The 19,771-nt window shown below is 42.4% G+C and overlaps 1 protein-coding gene across 3 annotated transcripts in view; it reads right to left on the bottom strand.

Annotated features, from left to right (window-relative positions):
• The window catches only part of Wasf3 (WASP family member 3), a 100,924-nt gene that overhangs the window by 16,832 nt on the left and 64,321 nt on the right, over window positions 1–19,771 (bottom strand). For all 3 annotated transcript variants that reach the window (XM_045155418.1, XM_045155420.1, XM_045155419.1), the window contains 3 exons: window positions 13,302–13,436; window positions 9,812–9,965; window positions 7,107–7,224 (listed from right to left, as the gene is read on the bottom strand). In XM_045155418.1, coding sequence (XP_045011353.1) covers window positions 7,107–7,224; window positions 9,812–9,965; window positions 13,302–13,436 — 407 coding nt within the window. The remainder of the gene's footprint in view (window positions 1–7,106; window positions 7,225–9,811; window positions 9,966–13,301; window positions 13,437–19,771) is intronic.

Genomic DNA, 19,771 nt, shown 5'->3' with positions numbered 1-19,771 from the left:
AATTTAGAAGATATTTAATAATTATTATATAAATGAGCCAATGGGAAATTGTCATCAGAATTTTATGCATTGAGAAAGGTAGAATGACACAAAACAATTGAGGAAATGACAAAAGATTTGAGACACATACCTAAAGGATTTTTCCTTTGAGAATTGTGAGCCTAAAGTCATCCGTCACATACTCAATAAAATCAGAACAGAATGTTCCCAAGTATAAGAAGAGAGAAGAGCATCCAGATTCAGGAGGCAATCAGAACACCAAATACACATACCCAGAAAGAACTTGTCCATGTCACTGTACAGTTAAAACACTACATAAAGAGGGGGGAAGTTCTAAAAGCTGTGAGAAAAACACCAATCACATATGAAGACAAATCCATCACAATTATAGCTGATTTCTCAATAGAAACCCTAAAAGCCAGGAGAGCATGTCAGAATGTACCAACCTCTAAAACACAATGACTGTCTAACCAGCTACCCAATAAAGCTACCTGTTGTAATTGAAGGAGAAACACAAACATTGCATGATAAATATAAGCTAAAAGAACTCATGACCACTAACTCAGTACTAAGGAAGATACGTGAAGGGATCCAATGCAATGGTGAGCAAGAGAAACATCCATGAAGCCACAGGAAAGAGGAGATCACGCGGGAGCAGTAGACAAACACACAAGGAATGGGAAAACAGCAAACACTACAGAAATCAGAAATTAATATGCACTTTCAATAGCAATCTAATTGTTAATGGTCTTAATTCTCCAATCAAAAGACAAAGACTAGTAGACTGGTTTAAAAAACAATCCTCTAGGTGTGGTGGCTTCTGACAAAAGCCAGTGTCACTTCATGATAAAAGCACATGAAATTAGGAACATAAAAAAATGGAAGAACCAAAGCTGAACACAATAAAATCCTGTACAAAACAAACACATAAGTAACATTATACTGAATGAAAAAGGACTTGCATTTTCACTGAAGTCAGGAATTGGTTGCTCTTTAATATAATGCCAGAAGTCTTAGCTAGACCAGTAAGCAGAGGAGGTACAGGGAAAAGGAAGTAGTTAAAGAACCCTTGTTTGCAAAGGACGTGATTCTACAGGAGACCTTAAAGCTTCCACAAGAAAACTCTTAGAACTGATGAACATTTTCATCAGGTACCAGTGTACAAAAGTCAATATACAAAAATTAGTAGTCCCCTATAGCAAATATAGAAATATAGAAAATAACTAAGACAACAATCTCACTAAGAATAGTTTTAAAAACAAACAAGTACAAAAAAGTCCTTTGAATAAACCTAAGCAAGGACATGAAAGGCCTCTGCAAGGGACATTTTGAAACACTGAGGAAAGAAACTGAAGGTGACACTAGAAGATGCAAAGAGCTCCGGGCAAGCGCAGTTAACACTGAGAAGATGGCTACGTTACCAAAGAGGAATGTCCAGACTCCGAGCAACACTCATCAAAGTTCTGAAAACATTCCTAGCAGAATTAGAAATCTTAAAGTTCATATGAAAGCATGAAGATCCCAGTAGAGAAGCTGTCAGGAAAAAGAACAGTGCCGTAAGTATCACCACACGTGACCTCCAGTTACTCTACAGTCGTATTAACAAAGCCAGCATGGTACCATGCAAAGCAGATCAAAGAGCTCAGTCTAAAACTTGAAACACTGAAACTGTAAGAGGAAAAAAGTAGAGAACATGCTCCAAGATACAGGCACAAGCAACAGCTGTTTGAACAGGACTCTAACAGTACAAGAAACAGGCCTAAGAATTAACAAATGGGAGTACATGAAATTAACAAGTTTCTGCACAGCAAAAGAAACCATCAGCACAGCAAACATACAGAATGGGAGCAAACCTTTGCCAGCCATACATCAGACAGAGGCTAGTAACCATAATTTTTTAATTAAATACCAAAAATTAAATACAAAAAAATAAAACTGCCAATTATCAAAGGAGTTAATGAAATGAACAGACAGTGCACAAAAGAAATACAAATGGCCAAAAAGTACTTTAAAAAATGTTCAACATGGGCTGGAGAGATGGCTTAGCAGTTAAGCGCTTGCCTGTGAAGCCTAAGGACCCTAGTTCGAGGCTCGACTCCCCAGGGCCCATGTTAACAGGATGCACAAAGGGGTGCATGCATCTGGAGTTCGTTTGCAGTGGCTGGAGGCCCTGGTGTGCCCATTCTCTCTCTCTATCTGCCTCTTTCTCTCTCTGTCTGTTGCTCTCAAATAAATAAATAAAAATGAACAAAACATTTTAAAAAAATGTTCAACATCCCTACTCATTAAGTAAATGCAAATTAAGACCACTCTGAAATAGCATCTTACTCCAGTGAGAATGGCCAGCATCAAGAAGATGGGCAGCTGCCGGGCGTGGTGGCGCACGCCTTTAATCCCACACTCGGGAGGCAGAGGTGGTAGCGATCGCTATGAGTTCAAGGCCACCCTGAGACTACAGAGTTAATTCCAGGTCAGCCTGGACCAGAGTGAGAACCTACCTCGAAAAAAAAAAGAAAGAAAGAAAAGAAAAAGAAAAAGAAAGTGGGCAGCAAATGCTGGCAAAGACACAAAGAGGGACTTATGCCTACTCACTGATGGTGGGAGTGCCAACCAACACATCACCTTGGAAATCAGTAGGAAGGGACCTCAAAACCTATAAGGAGACTTCCTCGCATGCCACCCAGCTGTGCCACTCTGGCCATCTACCCAAGGACTCGACTCTGCCAGAGAACCTTGTACACCCACGACGAATGCTGCTTTTTGTAATAGCCCCAAACTGGACTAAGCCCGGACGCCAGCCGGCAGATGAGCAGACAGTGACGGTGTGGCACAGGTACAGTGTGCAGCAGTGAGGAAAATGAAAGCGTGAACTTTGCAGGAAAGTGGACAGACGTGGAGAGAATCATGCTAAGTGACGTGAGTGACCAAAGCTCAGAAAGACCCAAACCGCATGCAGAGCCTAGCTGCTAGTATGTAGGCATGCAAATATACGGGAGCAGTGGGAAGGAGAAAAGATGCACGTGGTGTGTACACGAAAGGGAGAAGGGAAAGTGGAGGAGGAGGGAGGAGTCTGGGGAGAGAGGATGAGAATCACCTAAAACAAATGGTATTTTGAAATGTCAGAATGAATGATACTATTTAAAACTTTACATCCTGAGTGGCTTTCAGGAGCTGCCACCTATGCTGGGGGTGGGCTCCTGGCGATGCAGCTCCTTTGAGGCGGCCATGGTCCTCTAAGTAGCCCCTTGCTCCTACTCCTGTAAGTGCCCCAATAAACTCACTGGCTCACGACACTAGACCTGGGCTCAATAGTTTCTTTGGTCTCTTGCTGGTGCCCTATCTGGAGTGAACAGACTTACTTTTATCTCCCCCAAACACACATGCAAACTAACATACACCAACATGAGATCAAAATACACGTGCAGACAACACACGACATGTGACCAGAACACATGTGCAGACTGACACACGACACACAATCAGAACACACATGCAGTCCGACACACAATCAGAACACACATGCAGTCTGACACCCGACACATGATCAAAACACACGTGCAGTCAGACACACAACACGCAATCAGAACACACGTGCAGTCTGACACAAGACATGATCAGAACACACGTGCAGACCGACACACGATCAGAACACACGTACATTCCGACACACGACATGAGATCAGAACACACGTGCAGACCAACACACAACACACGATCAGAACACACATGAAGACCGACACACGACACGTGATCAGAACATACATGCAGCCTGACACACGACACATGATCAGAACACATGTGCAGACCGACAGAGATGCAAGCATCCCCTCAACCACACATATAAAAACATTAGCCTGAAATAGAAGAAAACTGGTCCCAACTTTTCTCTCGTTGGGGCGCTGTGATCTCTCTCTCTTCTAGGATTGTGCTTCGTGTCCGTCTGCACAGGTAGGGAGAGGACTGGCAAGCTCAGTGACCTGTCATGCTCAGCTTGTGTGCGTGTGCCCTTCATGTGAGAAGGACTTCACAGCACAGATGTGTACTTACTAGCGTCCTGCCCTAGATCTCCCTGTCCCTTCAGCCAGATGTGAACCAGTCCCCTGCGAGGGAGCAAGCTTTCCCCAGGCCCAACTCTGGAGGATGTGGCTGAACACCTGGTGTGCCGGGAGAGCCCTGGGCTCTACAGTAGGGTGGTCCCTTGTAACTTGACCTGTGACGGCCTTGCTATGGTACTTTCCCTTTTCCTTGTACCCTCAATGTTTCTTTTTCCCTAGCTGACGGAGGTCTAGAGCTGTGTGCCAGGCACAGCTCCGCGAGCTGTCAGATGGGAAGGCACCTGAAGACCGGGTTGCAGAGCACCTGAGCATGCCAGTGGCCGGCTGCAGCTCCGCCACCATGGCACACGGGAAGGGAAGACCCCAGCGGGGCGAGAAAGTGGCTGTTCAGGAGCCCGTCCTTCTGCCTCACCAGCTCTAGTCACCCCCTTGCTCAGCTGAAGCACCTGCTTTATCATGCCCTGATGTTTCTGTTCTTATTTTTAAATAGATTTGTATTTATTTGACAGACAGAGAGAGAGAATGGGCATACCAGGGCCTCCAGCCACTGCAAATGAACTCCAGACACATGCATCTCCTTGTGCATCTGGCTTACGTGGGTCCTGGTGAATCAAACCTGGGTCCTTTAGCTTTGCAGGCAAACGCCTTAACCACTAAGCCAGCTCTCCAGCCCCCATCTATTTTTAAGTCCTGATTTCAAACTTCAAGTTAGTTCCTATCCTTAAATCTTACTTGCACTTGGCCAAAACACCTAAATGTTTCAAAATCATAACACTACCCCACAAAATGCTGAGTTATTTCTTTATGTATGGTAGTATTTTTTCAAGCAAACCAGGTGTTTAATTCTTAATTTTAAATATATCTTTAACTTTATTTTATTTGAGGGGGGAAGAGAGGCAGAGAGAGAGAGAGAAAGGGGGGGGGGGAGGGAGAATGGGCATGCCGGGGCCACTTGAAACGAACTCCACATTCATGCATGATCATATGCATCTATCTGGCTTACATGGATAATGGGGAAGTGAACCCAGGTCCTTAGGCTTCACAAGCAAGTGCCTTAACTGCTAAGCCATCTCTCCAGTCCCAGGTGGTTGTTTTTAAAATGTATACATAGGTGTGACATTGGTGGTATAGTGGTGAACACAGATGCCTTAAAATATATACACATAAAATATTAGCAAATATGTGCCCTTTCTTAATGGAGTAAGCTTACTTCTTGGCCCAAAATGGACAATTTTGAAAGCAGAGGTCCCTTAACTTGAACAATGCAAACTTATCTTTCCAGGACTTCCTGCAGAACAGATAGTTCTCAACCTTCAGACTTGCAATTCTCTTGCCTGCAACTACTTTCCGCCTCTAAGGGAGGCGCGTTTCCGTAGGCCGTGCCTCTGGACGCACAGCTCCACGCATGTCCCCACCCACTACAAACATCTCGTCACGTCTTCATCGTGAGGTGGGGACCCAACATCTAAGGCTGAAAGTGCTTCCTGATATGGAATGTTGGCTGCTTTATGAAAATTTGAGGGAATAAAAGAAATTACAGAACACGGTTATGAACAAATCAACTTTCAGCACTGTTCTGGCTGTAGCAGGAGAACAAGCCTGGCGGCATTGCTGCGGTCAAGGCAGTGCCAAGATCGTCCCGTGACAGTTCATCCCTGCTGTCAACTTGACAGGATTTAGAAGAGTCATTCTCAAGTCTCTGGGGAACTCTGAGAGAGTGTCTACATTAGCTTAACTGAGGTGGGGGACCCACCCTAACTCTGGGTGGCTGGGGTCCCAAACCGAGAAAAGTGGAGAAGGCGAGCTGAGCAGCAGCGTTTAGGGCGCCCTGCTGCCTCGCCGTGGGCTCAGTGTGACCAGCGGCCGTGGCTTCCCCATCACGGCGGGCTGCAGCCTTGAACGTGAGCTGGTGCAAGCCCATCTTTCCTTAAGTTCATTCCTGTCACGTAAATGTTTGGTCAGAGCAGCGAGAAAGGAACTAATGCAGGGAACTTCCAGGGAAGCCTGAATCCACTACTCTGGCTGCTAGAGTAGGGAACTTCCCACGCCTTTTCTAAATCCACTGCTCCGGCTACTAGAGTAAGGAACTTCCCGCCTTTCCTAAATCTGCTACTCCGGCTGCTAGAGTAAGGAACTTCCTGTGCCTTTTCTAAATCCACTGCTCCGGCTACTAGAGTAAGGAACTTCCCGCCTTTTCTAAATCCACTGCTCCGGCTACTAGAGTAAGGAACTCCCCACCTTTTCTAAATCCGCTACTCCAGCTGCTAGAGTAAGGAACTTCCCGCCTTTTCTAAATCCACTGCTCCTGCTACTAGAGTAAGGAACTTCCTGCCTTTTCTAAATCCACTGCTCCTGCTACTAGAGTAAGGAACTTCCCGCCTTTTCTAAATCAACTGCTCCTGCTACTAGAGTAAGGAACTTCCCGCCTTTTCTAAATCCACTGCTCCTGCTACTAGAGTAAGGAACTTCCCGCCTTTTCTAAATCTGCTACTCCAGCTGCTAGAGTAAGGAACTTCTTGCCTTTTCTAAATCCACTGCTCCTGCTACTAGAGTAAGGAACTTCCCGCCTTTTCTAAATCCGCTACTCCGGCTGCTAGAGTAAGGAACTTCCCGCCTTTTCTAAATCCGCTACTCCGGCTGCTAGAGTAAGGAACTTCCCGCCTTTTCTAAATCCACTGCTCCTGCTACTAGAGTAAGGAACTTCCCGCCTTTCCTAAATCTGCTACTCCGGCTGCTAGAGTAAGGAACTTCCCGCCTTTTCTAAATCCGCTACTCCGGCTGCTAGAGTAAGGAACTTCCCGCCTTTCCTAAATCCGCTACTCCGGCTGCTAGAGTAAGGAACTTCCCGCGCCTTTTCTAAATCCACTGCTCCTGCTACTAGAGTAAGGAACTTCCCGCCTTTTCTAAATCTGCTACTCCGGCTGCTAGAGTAAGGAACTTCCCGCCTTTTCTAAATCTGCTACTCCGGCTGCTAGTGTAAGGAACTTCCCGCGCCTTTTCTAGGCCCGAGTCCCGTGCAGGCTGGCGCGCGCTGCCCACACTGACAGTTACCTTTTGGCGCCGCTTCTCCTTCCTCTTGTCTTCCGTGTCCTGTAGCATTTTTTCTTTCCAGAGGTCGAAGAAATAGGAAGGATCAGTATAGAACTTTAGTCCATCCTTCTTATCATCTCTGCAAGCCAAGGTGTCACCCGTTGGGGGAGAAAAGACCGTTAGATACTCTGATCTGGAGATGGCTCTGTAATGTCTACACTAAACATTTTAACCATCTGACACATTATCCCCTAAATTTCCTTCTTTGAAAAAAATGAGGAAAAAATCCTAATCAACAACTAACTCTACAATAATTAGGCTCAAATACTCCCGAAACCTTAGGAGTTAAGTATGTAAAACTACTCTGCAAAATTCACAATATGACTCATGATCATATTTTAATAATCCTGTATTTAAGGATGCATTTTCTTTATTCCAACAGACAGCTACACACAGAGACAGTTAATTTTAGAGCAGATACACTGACTTCTACCCTGGAGCTCCAATATTGTTATGATAAAACTATTATGTATTCTGTCCTCTTAAATGGCTTTATTCAACATCTATAAATTCAATTAGGGAGAAAATAAAATGTTCATGGGGTACAGATGTGACAGGAAACATACATACTGAGAAATACAGAGAAATTTCTTTCATTTTTGTTTCCTTTAGCTTCAAGTATTTTTACGATTACTGTGGTCAAAAGAATGCTAAGTATGTATGTTATTCAGCTACAATATAGCTAATAATAATACAGCCACCATAAATCCATAGTTGTACTATAAATCAATAGCAGCAACAAAGCAATCATGTTGCAATGTGACCACCCTATGCAGAATCAACCAGTATTCAGCATGAGACCACCTCTGAGAGGAAGCACATTTACACTTCCTGTCAGTACTTCACTAACTCATTTAAGGCACACAGGACAAGCTCGGGAGGGAAAGTGGGAGGGAGGGAGGGGTAAAAAGGTGTCTCCTTACAGCTTCTGCCATGCCCTATACTATACGAAGCTCTTCACCGTCAACTATTGTAATAGGCCTGAGTGTCTGTGACAACTATTACAGACACCATGTATGAAAATGACTATCAAGCCAGCTTGACTCACCAAATGCTTCAATCTTGGATCATTAAACATTCTTACTTTCTTGTAGTTTCCGTATTTAAAAGCACCTTACATTACTGATATTTTATTAATAACATCATTGTGAAACAAGAAAACTTATTTCCCTAAGGCCTTGACTACAGATAAAAGAGATAGAAACTTACTTAAAAGTTTAAAATGTTAAAATCTTTTCTAGAAAAAATGGGCTCAATATCTCCAAATGAAGGCAGAAACTCAGTAAATTAAAGTTAATCCTGACATAAGACAGATGCTCTTTCAGAACCAGAGCAGTATCATACTTAAGTTCAAAAGACAAAGTTTATATTTTATGTATCTTAACTACTGTTATATAAGCAAAAAGTATATTTGAGGTGGCATTGATATTATTACATGTACTATTAAAATATCAAAGACATGTTTTATTTTCAATAACCCTGAATATACACATATCAAAATCAAATCATTCCTCATACAATTAAAAAATTTTAAACATTTTCTTGACACCTTCCATAAATATAAGCAATAAATCATTATCATAATCTCCTCCCACCACCTCCTTTCTCCCCCTCCCAAATCCACCCTCTATACTGAATCCCTTCTTTCTAACTAATTAATCTATCTTCTATTTTGATGATGCCATTTTTCTCTCCTATTATGTAGGTTTTGTGTAGGCAGCATCAGTCCAATTGAACAAATTTAATCACCACACGTATTTACTCATTAACTTGATTATCAAACATAAGTTATTCACTAGGAGATCTGTTTATTCTTTAGAATTTTTAATGAGATTCTCCTTAGTAATACCAAGTAGGAAACTTTTTAAAAGATTTTTATTTATTAGAGACAGAGACAGAGGAAGACAAAAAGGGAGAGAGAAAGAGACAGAGAGAATGGGCGCACCAGGGCTTCCAGCCACTGCAAACAAACTCCAAACACAGGCCACATGCATCTGGCTTATGTGGGACCCAGAATATCAAACCTGGATCCTTAGGCTTCGTGGGTATGCGCCTTAACTGCTAAGCCATCTCTCCAGCCCCCAAGTAGGAAAATCTTGATAGACAAACCTTTAAGTACACTAGCTGTACTGAGACCACCAACACTAACAAAAACTGAATCTGTCCTACAGAAACGTCTATCAAGACAAAGTAATCATAAGTTAAAAAAATGCTAGGCTTATAATGCCTCTTCACACAGATCATCAAAAAGAAAAGTTCATTTAGCATCTGTTTTCACCCTAAGAGCCCCCGATGCTCCAGCATATGTTGCTTTGAATCCAGTAGCGAATGTCTCCGCAGAGCTGAGGGGCTGAGACGGAATTTGCTGCAAGTTAAAGTGTGCAGTGCTTTCTAGCCCACGCCCAACGCTGTGAGGTAAGGTGCCACCTTGCACGGGACACGTCCACGTGTAATGCTAAAATTAGAGCTTACACTCCTCCTGGCGTATCTCGAAGTAACTAGGTTTAATAATTCTGCATTGAGCACTGACGTTGGATATAATACTATGGTTGCTGCTTTCAAAGAATTCTTTTCCAACTCAAATGAGTGCACCAGAACATGCCCAGCCCGGCAGGTTTCCCACTGATCACCATGGACAAGGCTGGCAGCGGGCGGGGGAGCCATACCTGTAAGGTGTCAGGATGCTCAGAGGCGGAGGCTTGTCACTCTGGTTGTAAATGTCAGCAACAGGATTGGGAATGCTGTTCTTCGAAACCACTTGCTGGTCTTGGATGGTGGAACTTTTGAAAGCTTTCTTCATGTTGATATCCTGTAGTGACACTATTTAGAGAAAAGCCCCCCAAATTGAGTTATTGAGAAATATTTTTGTCTGTTTAGAAATAAGTATCATTTAACACAATCATAAATATCTCCTGGAATAACAAATTTTATTATTTATTTAAAACTATTTTAAGTGGAATGTCTATTCTATCCCCCTAAGAATTCTTTATGAAATGAGGTCAAATTATGGCTTTTCATCTGTTGTAGCAACAGAATTATCAGTGAATATAACAGCAGAGCATCACTTTTTACTTAAATAGCACTTCTCAGACTCCACTCAGGAATAGAGCTGACAGGCATGTGCATACAAAGATTTGGGTATTTTAGGAGAAAACCCCAAATAGTTAGTACAAGTCAAGTACAATGCCTATAGAAAATACCTGTGCAAAAATTACACATATGTAAGGAACACTTAAGCTTTTCTGCCACTGATGTCAAGGAAAGGCAGCGTAGCTTTTCAACGTATGCGTAGTTCTACAACTTAAGCAGCTCCACTGGCATGGGGGGAGCGCTTCTGTCCCAGCGCCTGGTAGGCAGGAGGATCTCTGTGAACTCAAGGCTAGCTGGACTGGAATGAGATCTTGCATCAAACAAACAAACAAAAACTAAGCAGCTTCATCTATGAAAGGAAACAGTGACGGGGTCAGGTAATTCAGGTTGGCATACTTTTTGTTTTTATATAGCACATTTCATTTGTTAACTCCTTTTTTCTTGACATAAAAATTTTAAAAGTACTTTACTTGCTAGAGAGAGAGAGAGAGAGGGAAGGAGGGAGGGAGGGAGGGAGGGAGAGAATGGGCACACCAGAGCCTCTAGCCACTGCAAACAACTCCAGATGCATGCGCCCCCTTGTGCATCTGGTTTACGTGGGTCCTGGGGAACTGAACCTGGGTCCTTAGGCTTCATAGGCAAGCATCTTAACTGCTCAGCCATCACTCCAGCCCTTGATATAAATTTTTTGTTTTTCAAAATAGGGTCTCACTCTAGCCCAGACTGACCTGGAATTTGCTATGTAGTCTCAGGGTGGCCTCGAACTCACGGTGCTCTTCCTACCTCTGCTTCCCGAGTGGTGGGTTTAAGGCATACACCACAGCACCTGGGCTCTTGATATAAATTTTTTAAGGTGGGCAAGTTGGTATTATTAACCTACCACTTGGGCCCTGAAGCTGTGACTCACAGATGTTGAATGACATTCTGAAGATCTTCTTGCAACAAAGGGGCAAAACCAAAAGTGTTCACGTATTTCCCAGCTTTCAGGGAAAAGTCTCTTCTACTCATGCCAAGGAAAATTATATAGCAAAATTTTGAGTGGAAGGGGATTTTAAAGACATGAGATGTAATGTAAAATTTCATAAAATTTAATAAATTAAGATTAACCTTTTTGTGGTAAAATTTACCACAGGCATTCCAATTCCAAAGGGCAACAAAGCAAAGAAAGAAGATTTAAAAAATCACTTGTAACAAAGTTAAAGTAAATGGCATGAATAATTTAAGAAGTTATGAATTCTTTAGTTGGAGAGGCCAAGTAACTAGTAACATTTTTAGGTAAAAAATAAATTTAGGGTTGGGGAAATAGCTCAGTGGGTAAGAGCGCCTGATGCAAACATGCAGGCTTGGGCCTGGGGCTGCCTGAGCTCAAGACCCCAGGACCTATGTACATAGCCGGGCACAGCCACACACATCTGTAAGCCCTGTGCTGTGGTGGAGCAGAAACAGGAGAATTGGGGCTGGAGAGACGGCTTAGCAATTAAGGTGCATGCCTGCAAAGCCGAAGGACACAGGTTCGATTCCCCAGGACCCACGTAAAGCCAGATGCACAAGGTGGCACATGCACCTGGAATTCGTTTCCAGTGGCTGGAGGCCCTGATGTGCCTACTCTTTCTCACCCTCACTCCTTCCCTCCCTCTTTCTCTCTCTTTCATAAATAAATATTTTTTAAAGTAGCAGAAGAATTCTCGGGGCTCCTGAAAAGCTGCACCTCTGCATTCACAGAGACCCTGTCTCAGGAAATACGCAGATGAGTGATAAAGGAAGGGCTCCCGGTGTTCTCTGGCCTCAGCTCATGTGCACAGGAACGTATACCTGCTCACATGTGTCCACATAACACACACACACCACACACACCACATACACACACACTAAGAGAGAAGGTCTCTAGTTTCCTATTTTCTGTTGGAGAAATCAGGATATTAACACTAATTTTGATTCCGATTTCTTTTTTATATGGTGAGGGATAAATTCTCTAAGTATGTTTTTTTTTAAAAATAAGTTTTTTGCTAATATTACTGCATAGGTATAGCAAAAAAAAATCAGAAGCAGGCATCTTTTCAATGCAGCAAAAGAAATTTTAAGTCGTGTTATACAAAGGTAAAAATGAGGTGGGTCTTGAGCATTTTCCTCAGTGTCACTATGAAGCTGCAATACTTTTAGCATGTTTTCCCCAGTGTAATCTCAGTCTTTCATTCAAAAGATACTGACACTGAATTTTTAAAATGTGAATTACTGCTTTAAATTTTGCTGAGGCTGACAAATTTTCAGGGAATATAATAAAAATGATTATAAGTTAATTTACACAGTGCTTGTGACCAGTGACAATACTTCAAAACCTGAGGCCCCAAAGCTTTCATAAAATGCTGTTTCTGAGGTAAATACACATTTTACATTAGCAGAAATCACCAAGGCTGTTCAGGCATCAGTGTTACAAGACCATCACATGGAAGTCTCTGCTTTGCAGCGTGATGTACACACGTGACTATCCCTCTTAGATGGACTCTGTTTACAGATATTGTGTGGTTTTTTTAAAAAATATTTTATTTATTTATTTGACAGACAGGTATTTTATTTATTTGAGAGCGAGGAAGAGGAAGAGGCAGATAGAGCGTGGCTGTGCCAGCCACTGCAAACGAACTCCACAAGCATGTTTTACCTTGTGCATCTGGCTTATGTGGGTACTGAGGAACGGAACCTGGGTCCTTAGGCTTAGCAGGTAAGTGCCTTAACTGCTGAGCCATCTCTCCAGCCCTTTTGTGACTTATTTTAGATAAATATCTGAAAAATAACTACCAGCAGCTTACATTAGGACTTCCAGTATTGAAGCACTCAAGAGATGCCACTGAAACAAACCCAGCATCTGTAGTTCTAAAACATTAGGATGGCACACGAGAGGGTGGGATCACTGACTAACCACGTGTGAGGTTTCCCCTCACTGTTCTCCCAAGAAAAGACAAGATAAATGTCAGCGTACTACCCAGAGGAAAAAGCAGTAATTACTCTGCTTTAATTACCACTGTTGTGTCGACATCATGTCTGACTCGCTGCTCTCATGCAATTACCTACCCTCTTCCACTGTGGAGTCCAGCTGGGTGACTTTGACAGCAAGGCGATCAATTCTGTCTTGAAGAGAATTTGCTCTGATGTGGAAGCTGTTAGCTTCATTAAACAACTCACCAAATATGTCTTCAGCGTGCTTGCCTACGAAGAGGAGAGAGAAAGTCAGCCTCTGGCGCGGGCTCCCCCCAGCCACACGAGCTGCTGTCAACCCGCCGGGCTGTCCATGAGCGTATGGACACACAGTGTCAGGGTCCACGGCCTCTTCGCACAGCTGGGGTCACTCTTCTCCACACTGGACTCTCCGACCTCACGTAATTCCTCCACACGGGGCTCTGTGACCTCGCACAGCTGGTACTAGTCACTTCACCACTGCTGTGACCCATTATCTGACCAGAAGCAGCTTAAGGAAGGAAGGGTTACAGGGGATCAGTTCATAATGGCAGAAGACGCACGGTGGCAGGGACGGGAGCAGGGGTGACCCCAGTCCAGTTCACAGTCAGGAAGCAGAGACAGGAAGTGGGGCCAGGCTACGAAAACTCAAGACCTGCCTCAAGCGACCCACTTCCTTTAGCAAGGCTCCACCTCCCAAAGGTTCCGTCACCTTCCCAAACAGCGCCACCAGCTGGGAAACAAGTGCTCAAAAACGTGAGCCTGGGGAGACACCGAACATTCACACCGCCACACACAGCTCCACCCCGTTGTGCGTTCTTCTTCATCTATACTTCCCTTCTCCCACCCTTTCCTCATCCTTTCATTTTGCAACTTAGACGTTGATACGTTTAACTCTTAAATAAATCTGTTTCTACCATTTCCCCGCCCAGTAGCCCAATGCCACGGTCTCTGAACCTCACCAGCTGATGCAGCTGACGTGCGCAAGCACCCGCTACTCCACGTAAACACCAGGACATTTGCAAGCCATTGGGGGGGGGGGCACTGCGGGCATTTCTCCACTACTGCCGAAACGGCTGAAGGAAACAATGCTAATGAAAGCAACTCTCCAGGACTGACATAAAATAAGCCAAAAACAATAACAAAAAGTTGGAAAATGGGTAAAAATACAAAGACAAATCCATCTTTTGCAGTCAGGTTCTCATTGCTGGCAGAAATCACCAACCAAGAGCACCTTATGGGGAAAAAAGGTTTATTTTGGCTTACAGGCTTGAGGGGAACCTCCACGATGGCAGGGGAAAACAATGGCATGAGCAGAAGGTGGACATCACCTCCTGGGCAACATCAGGTGGACAACAGCAACAGGAGAGTGTGCCAAACACTGGCATGGAGAAACTGGCTATAACACCCATAAGCCTGCCCCCAGTCAAACACTAAGATAGCTGAATTGTCAGAGAAATAATTCACAGTGCTGGTTATAAAAGATCAGAGATAAAAGGCTCAAATAAGCAAATGAAGCCAATCCATACCTAGACAAGAAAGCTATCAGAGCCTGATGTGGGGGTACATGCCTTTAATCCCAGCACTCAGGAGGTGAGGCAGAAGGATCACCATGAGTTGGAGGCCATCCTGGGACTAGAGTGAGCTCCAGTTCAGCCTGGGCTAGAGTGAGACCCTACCTCAAACAAAACAAATCAAAACAACAAAAAAAGCCAGCAAAAGTATGTAAAATAGTAACCAGGTAGAGAAATTCAAAACCACAACAGAAAAAAAAAAAAAATCAACAACTGACACAATGGGAAAGAACCAAGCAGAAAATCTGAAAATGGAAGAATCCAGCAAGAAGCCGAGCAGAAGCATCGATGAAGAGGACAGGGCGTTTCAGGGATGAAGGACAAAACAAGACAACATTCAGCCACATGTAAAGAAAAACAGTTAATGGAACTGTCCAAAACTGAGACCTAAGAAACTGGAGTGGGAAATAGAGTCAAAGGACTGGACAATTTACTCACTGAAAAGCAGAAGTTTTCTCAAACTAGAGGAAGAAAAGGACATCCATACACAACAGGTATGCAGACGCCCAAACAGACGTAACCACAGAAGGGTGTCTCTAGGACATTCCATAGCCAAGCTGGCAAAAACTCACAGCAAAGAAATATTGAAAGCTACAAGGTAAAAACATCAATCCACAAAGACAGACCCATCAGAAAAGCATGGGATCTGTCATCACTAAAAGGCAGGGAAGTCTGGCATAATATATTCCAAGACATGAAAATAAGTAACTGTCAAGCAATGCCACAATATTACTGTTATTTCTTAACACTAATAAAACAAAACCATTTCAAGGCAAACACAAATGAAGGCCATTCATGTAAGCCAAGCAAATGGTGAAGAAAGCTCTTCAGGCACAGTCTGCATGGAAGAGGAGGAAACAAATGACATTCTGCATTTAGGACAAGCTGAGTTCCAGGCATCCATTAAGACAGAAGTCTACTTACTGGTTGTAATCAGCCCCCCACTGCTGGGGTGCACATCTAAACCAGGTGCCGTTTCGGGGATGAAGGGATTTATTTCAAGCTTATAGATCTGGGGTTTGGGGGTGGGTGGTTGCGTCAGTGGTGGAAGAAGCTTCTTCCATCCAGCCAGGTGGAGAGAAACCAGCAAACAGCCTGGGAAAACCAAAAGCATCAAGCACGACCGGGCAGCAGGGTCCCGCCAGGCTCAGACCTTTGGGCACCAACAAGTAACTGACAGAACCCTACACACCTGAATGAAGTCAGAGAGGACACCCACAGATGCATGAGTGAACTCACACCTGACAGAAGCATGAACGAACTCTAAAAGAACACGAAAAACTGAAGGAAATGAGGAAGCCAAACCAGGGCGGGAAAGTGGAATTCAATAGAAATAGCAATGCTGAAGATAAAAGCAAACTAAATGAAAAATGCAGAGTAACACCTGGTATTTTAAAGGTTACTATAAAGGCCTCTAAAAGAAGGTGGTATGATATACTTTAAGAATTGAACAAACTAAGGCTGCCAATCCAAACTACTGTGCCCAGCAAAATTAACCTGCATAATTGACAGGAAAGAATAATTATCTCTGATTCAAGCACAGAAAGCGAATTTATGATCACTATGGCAGTCTACAAAGGCTACTGGAAGGAATAATTCACACTGAAGAGAGGGATAAACACATTCAAGAGGTCAGATGATTGACTGATGGATGATCAATGCTGGGTCAAGTTGCTAAATAAATGAAGAGCAAACACCACCAGCAAGCACCAGAAAGTCATCAACATGAAAGAACTTAACACATACCTTCCAGCAACTTTGAATATTAATAATGGTCTCAATTCCAAATCAAAACCCAGACAAAGAGACTGGATCGGGATCACCTTTTTTCCTGTCATCAAGAAACTCACCTCACTTTCAAAGACAGACACTGCACTGGGGTGAACGGATGGACAAGGCATTCCAAGCACACAACAAAAACAAACAAATCATGTGTGGCTATTCTAATATCCAACCAGATATAAAGGCCACTTCATATAGGTCAAGGGACAATTCACCAAAAGGATATTATAATCCTAAATACAAACACTGAACCCAGGGGCACCAAGCTTCATAAAACAAAAACAATGAGACATAAAGTCACAGATTAACCCTAATGCAGTTGTTTTAAGTGACTTCGGCATGCTACTCTCTCAGATAGACAGATTAACCAGACCCTCCCCTGCCCCCAAAAAAGAGAAAGAAAAAAAAAAAAAAAACTAAACACACCAAAACTGCAGCTACACGATATCATAGAGCAAATAGACCCAAGAGATACACACAGAACGATTCCATCCCAAAACAATAAAATACACATTCTCAGCAGTCCAGGCTGGCCTCAAACTCAGAGATTCTCCTACCACAGCCTCCCAAGTGCTGCAATAAGGGTGTGCACCAAAACACTGGCTGAATTTTTTTATTTTTTTCCTGTGGCTGAATTTTTAATAAACTACATAAACATCCTCAACCCCCAAATAAAACACACTGGAAATTCTGAAATTTTTAAGCGCCAAGACGATGTCAGATGTGAAAATTTCCATACCTGACTGAAACATTAAGAACACTTCTGAAATAACTTCAGGTCATGTGCATGAAACATCCATGATATTCCCAAGTTATCTCATTGTGTATTATCAAATATTTCAAACTCCAGAGAAATCTGAAATCTAAAATACTTTGGTCCCAAGCATATCAGATTAGGACTAGGTAATCTTTCATTTCCTCCATATGCAGTAATGCTTACCTTGCCCTCTTTGTTTCCAAGAAACACAAAGAGTTATGTAAGTGTGTATATTAAACTTGTAAAAATCCTTGTAATATCTCTTGTCATGTTCTGTTCTACTAATACAAACTAATAATATCAATTTACCCATAATGCCATCTGAACCTGCAAAGCAAGTTACTTATGATATAGTTCCTTTGTAGACTGTTTGATCTTCCTCTTCCTTCTGCACCCCGCCCAAATCCTGTTGACCTAAAAACATCTAAGAACTCTCTTCAGTGCCTTCAAAATACATCTCTAATCTAAACAGAAATGCCCTTAATATAATCAAGGAGCTCAGATCCAATTACATAAAGCAAATATATTAGAGAGCTAGCTCTTAAGTTTGTGTTGATATAGCAGTTGGTTTGTAGACACTGAGAAATGCTAAGAAAAACAATCACTTTTTAAAATCTTTCAAGAAAACAAATTTTCCTTTGTCATTTATATAATTATCCCAAAAGTGGTAATTAAAGGGAAAATAGATTTTGTAATGATTAGGAAAGAGAGGCACATTCAAAATTAATGAAGTCACAAGATTCTGGGTCATCTGCAGGGAACAGCTTTGCTCATTATGAATAAGTTAATGGTTTCTAAGATAGAATAATTTTTTTTTAATTCCAACAGGGGCTAGGGAGATAACTTAGCAGTTAAAGATGGCTGCATGCAAAGCCTGCCAGCCTGAGTTCAACTCCCCAAACACTCACATAAATCCAGAAACAAAAAGTGGCACAAGTGTTTGGTGTTTGCAATGGCAAGAGACACAGGTACACACACACACATTCTCTTCTCTCTCTCTCTCTCTCTCTCTCTCTCTCTCTCTCTCTCTCTCTCTCTCCCTTTCCCTCTCTCTCCTTCTCTCTCATGGAAATAAGTAAAATAACCCAAAACAGCAAAAAATGTAATTACTTCATACAAGAATTTATAACATGTCCTTTCAACAAAGAAAAATGTATTTTCAACAGCAGAAAAATGATTAATTATGATATATAAACTCTTAATAAGGATGTGGGGAGAAGAATGAACCCTGATTCACTTTTGGTGGGAGTGTAAACTGGTGCAGCCACTATGGAAATCAGTGCGGAGTTTCTCCAAAAACTAAAACTACAACTACCAGTTTGTAATGGCCAGGTGTCCTAACCTACTATGGGTATATAAGCTCTATATACTAACAGAGATATTCACGCATCCTTGTTTACTGCTATACCATCCACACACTCTATGACATAGAACCAGCTCAAATGTCTATCAACAGATGAATGGATAAAGAAATGAGGTACACATTTTATTCAGCTATAGGGGAAAAGTTAATTATTACAGTCACAAGAAAAATGAAGGCACCGTGAAGTTAGGTTAAGTAAAATAAGCCAGAGGCAGAAAAACAAAGATCACATTTTTTCTCCTATGAAAATCCTAGGTTTTATCTTTATGTGCATATATGTATGTGAGAGGAGTTCAGGTCATGAAGCTAGAAGGGCAAGAGATCTTGAGGGGCTGATAGGATCCAAATGATATGAATGCAGAAGGAGTATTACTGGGGAGAGGAAGGGGTCAGAGGGAAAGTGGCTTAGAGATGGGAGAGAGAAAGAGAGAGAATCAACCAGAACAATTTATAAGTGCAATATAATGAAACCCATTATCTTATATGTTATTTTCTTGTTTTTCAAGGTAGGGCCTCACTCTAAAACAGGCTGACCTAGATCTTACTGTCTGGGTAGCTTGGAATTCACAGTGATCCTCCTGCCTTTGCCTCATGAGTGCTGGGATTAAAGGTGTGTGCCACCACACCTAGCCTTATTTTGTTTGTTAATTTAAAAATAAATTTTCCTATCTTTTTCAACAATTTTAGATCACAAACGCATTGCACATGATTCTTCACATTTCCTATGGCACATTAACATCCGCTAGGAAAGTACGACTGTTGTCCTATAAGCAGGGCACAAGAGATATACATCTTTTCTTTTTTATAACCATGCTAATCTTATTTATTAATTATAAACAAATTACCAATGTGTCTGGGGGAGACTAGTTTGATTTTACTTGTTTTCTGTTGTACTCACAAAAACACTAAGCGAATAAGCAGTAACAAATACTAGTAAATCTGATTTGCTGTTCTTTCACCAATTAACAACTCAGCATTTTAGTTTAGGATATGTAACAGAGTATCACAGCATGGCTATTTAACAGTTTTAGAAGCCGGGACATCTATGATCAGAGAGCTACAGGTTCACTGTATGATGAAAAGTGCTAAAAGTCACTGCATGAAGGGAGAA

Source organism: Jaculus jaculus, chromosome 7, assembly GCF_020740685.1.
Source record: "Jaculus jaculus isolate mJacJac1 chromosome 7, mJacJac1.mat.Y.cur, whole genome shotgun sequence".
Classification (NCBI taxonomy): domain Eukaryota; kingdom Metazoa; phylum Chordata; class Mammalia; order Rodentia; family Dipodidae; genus Jaculus; species Jaculus jaculus.
This window is presented reverse-complemented; position numbering and strand designations above follow the sequence as displayed.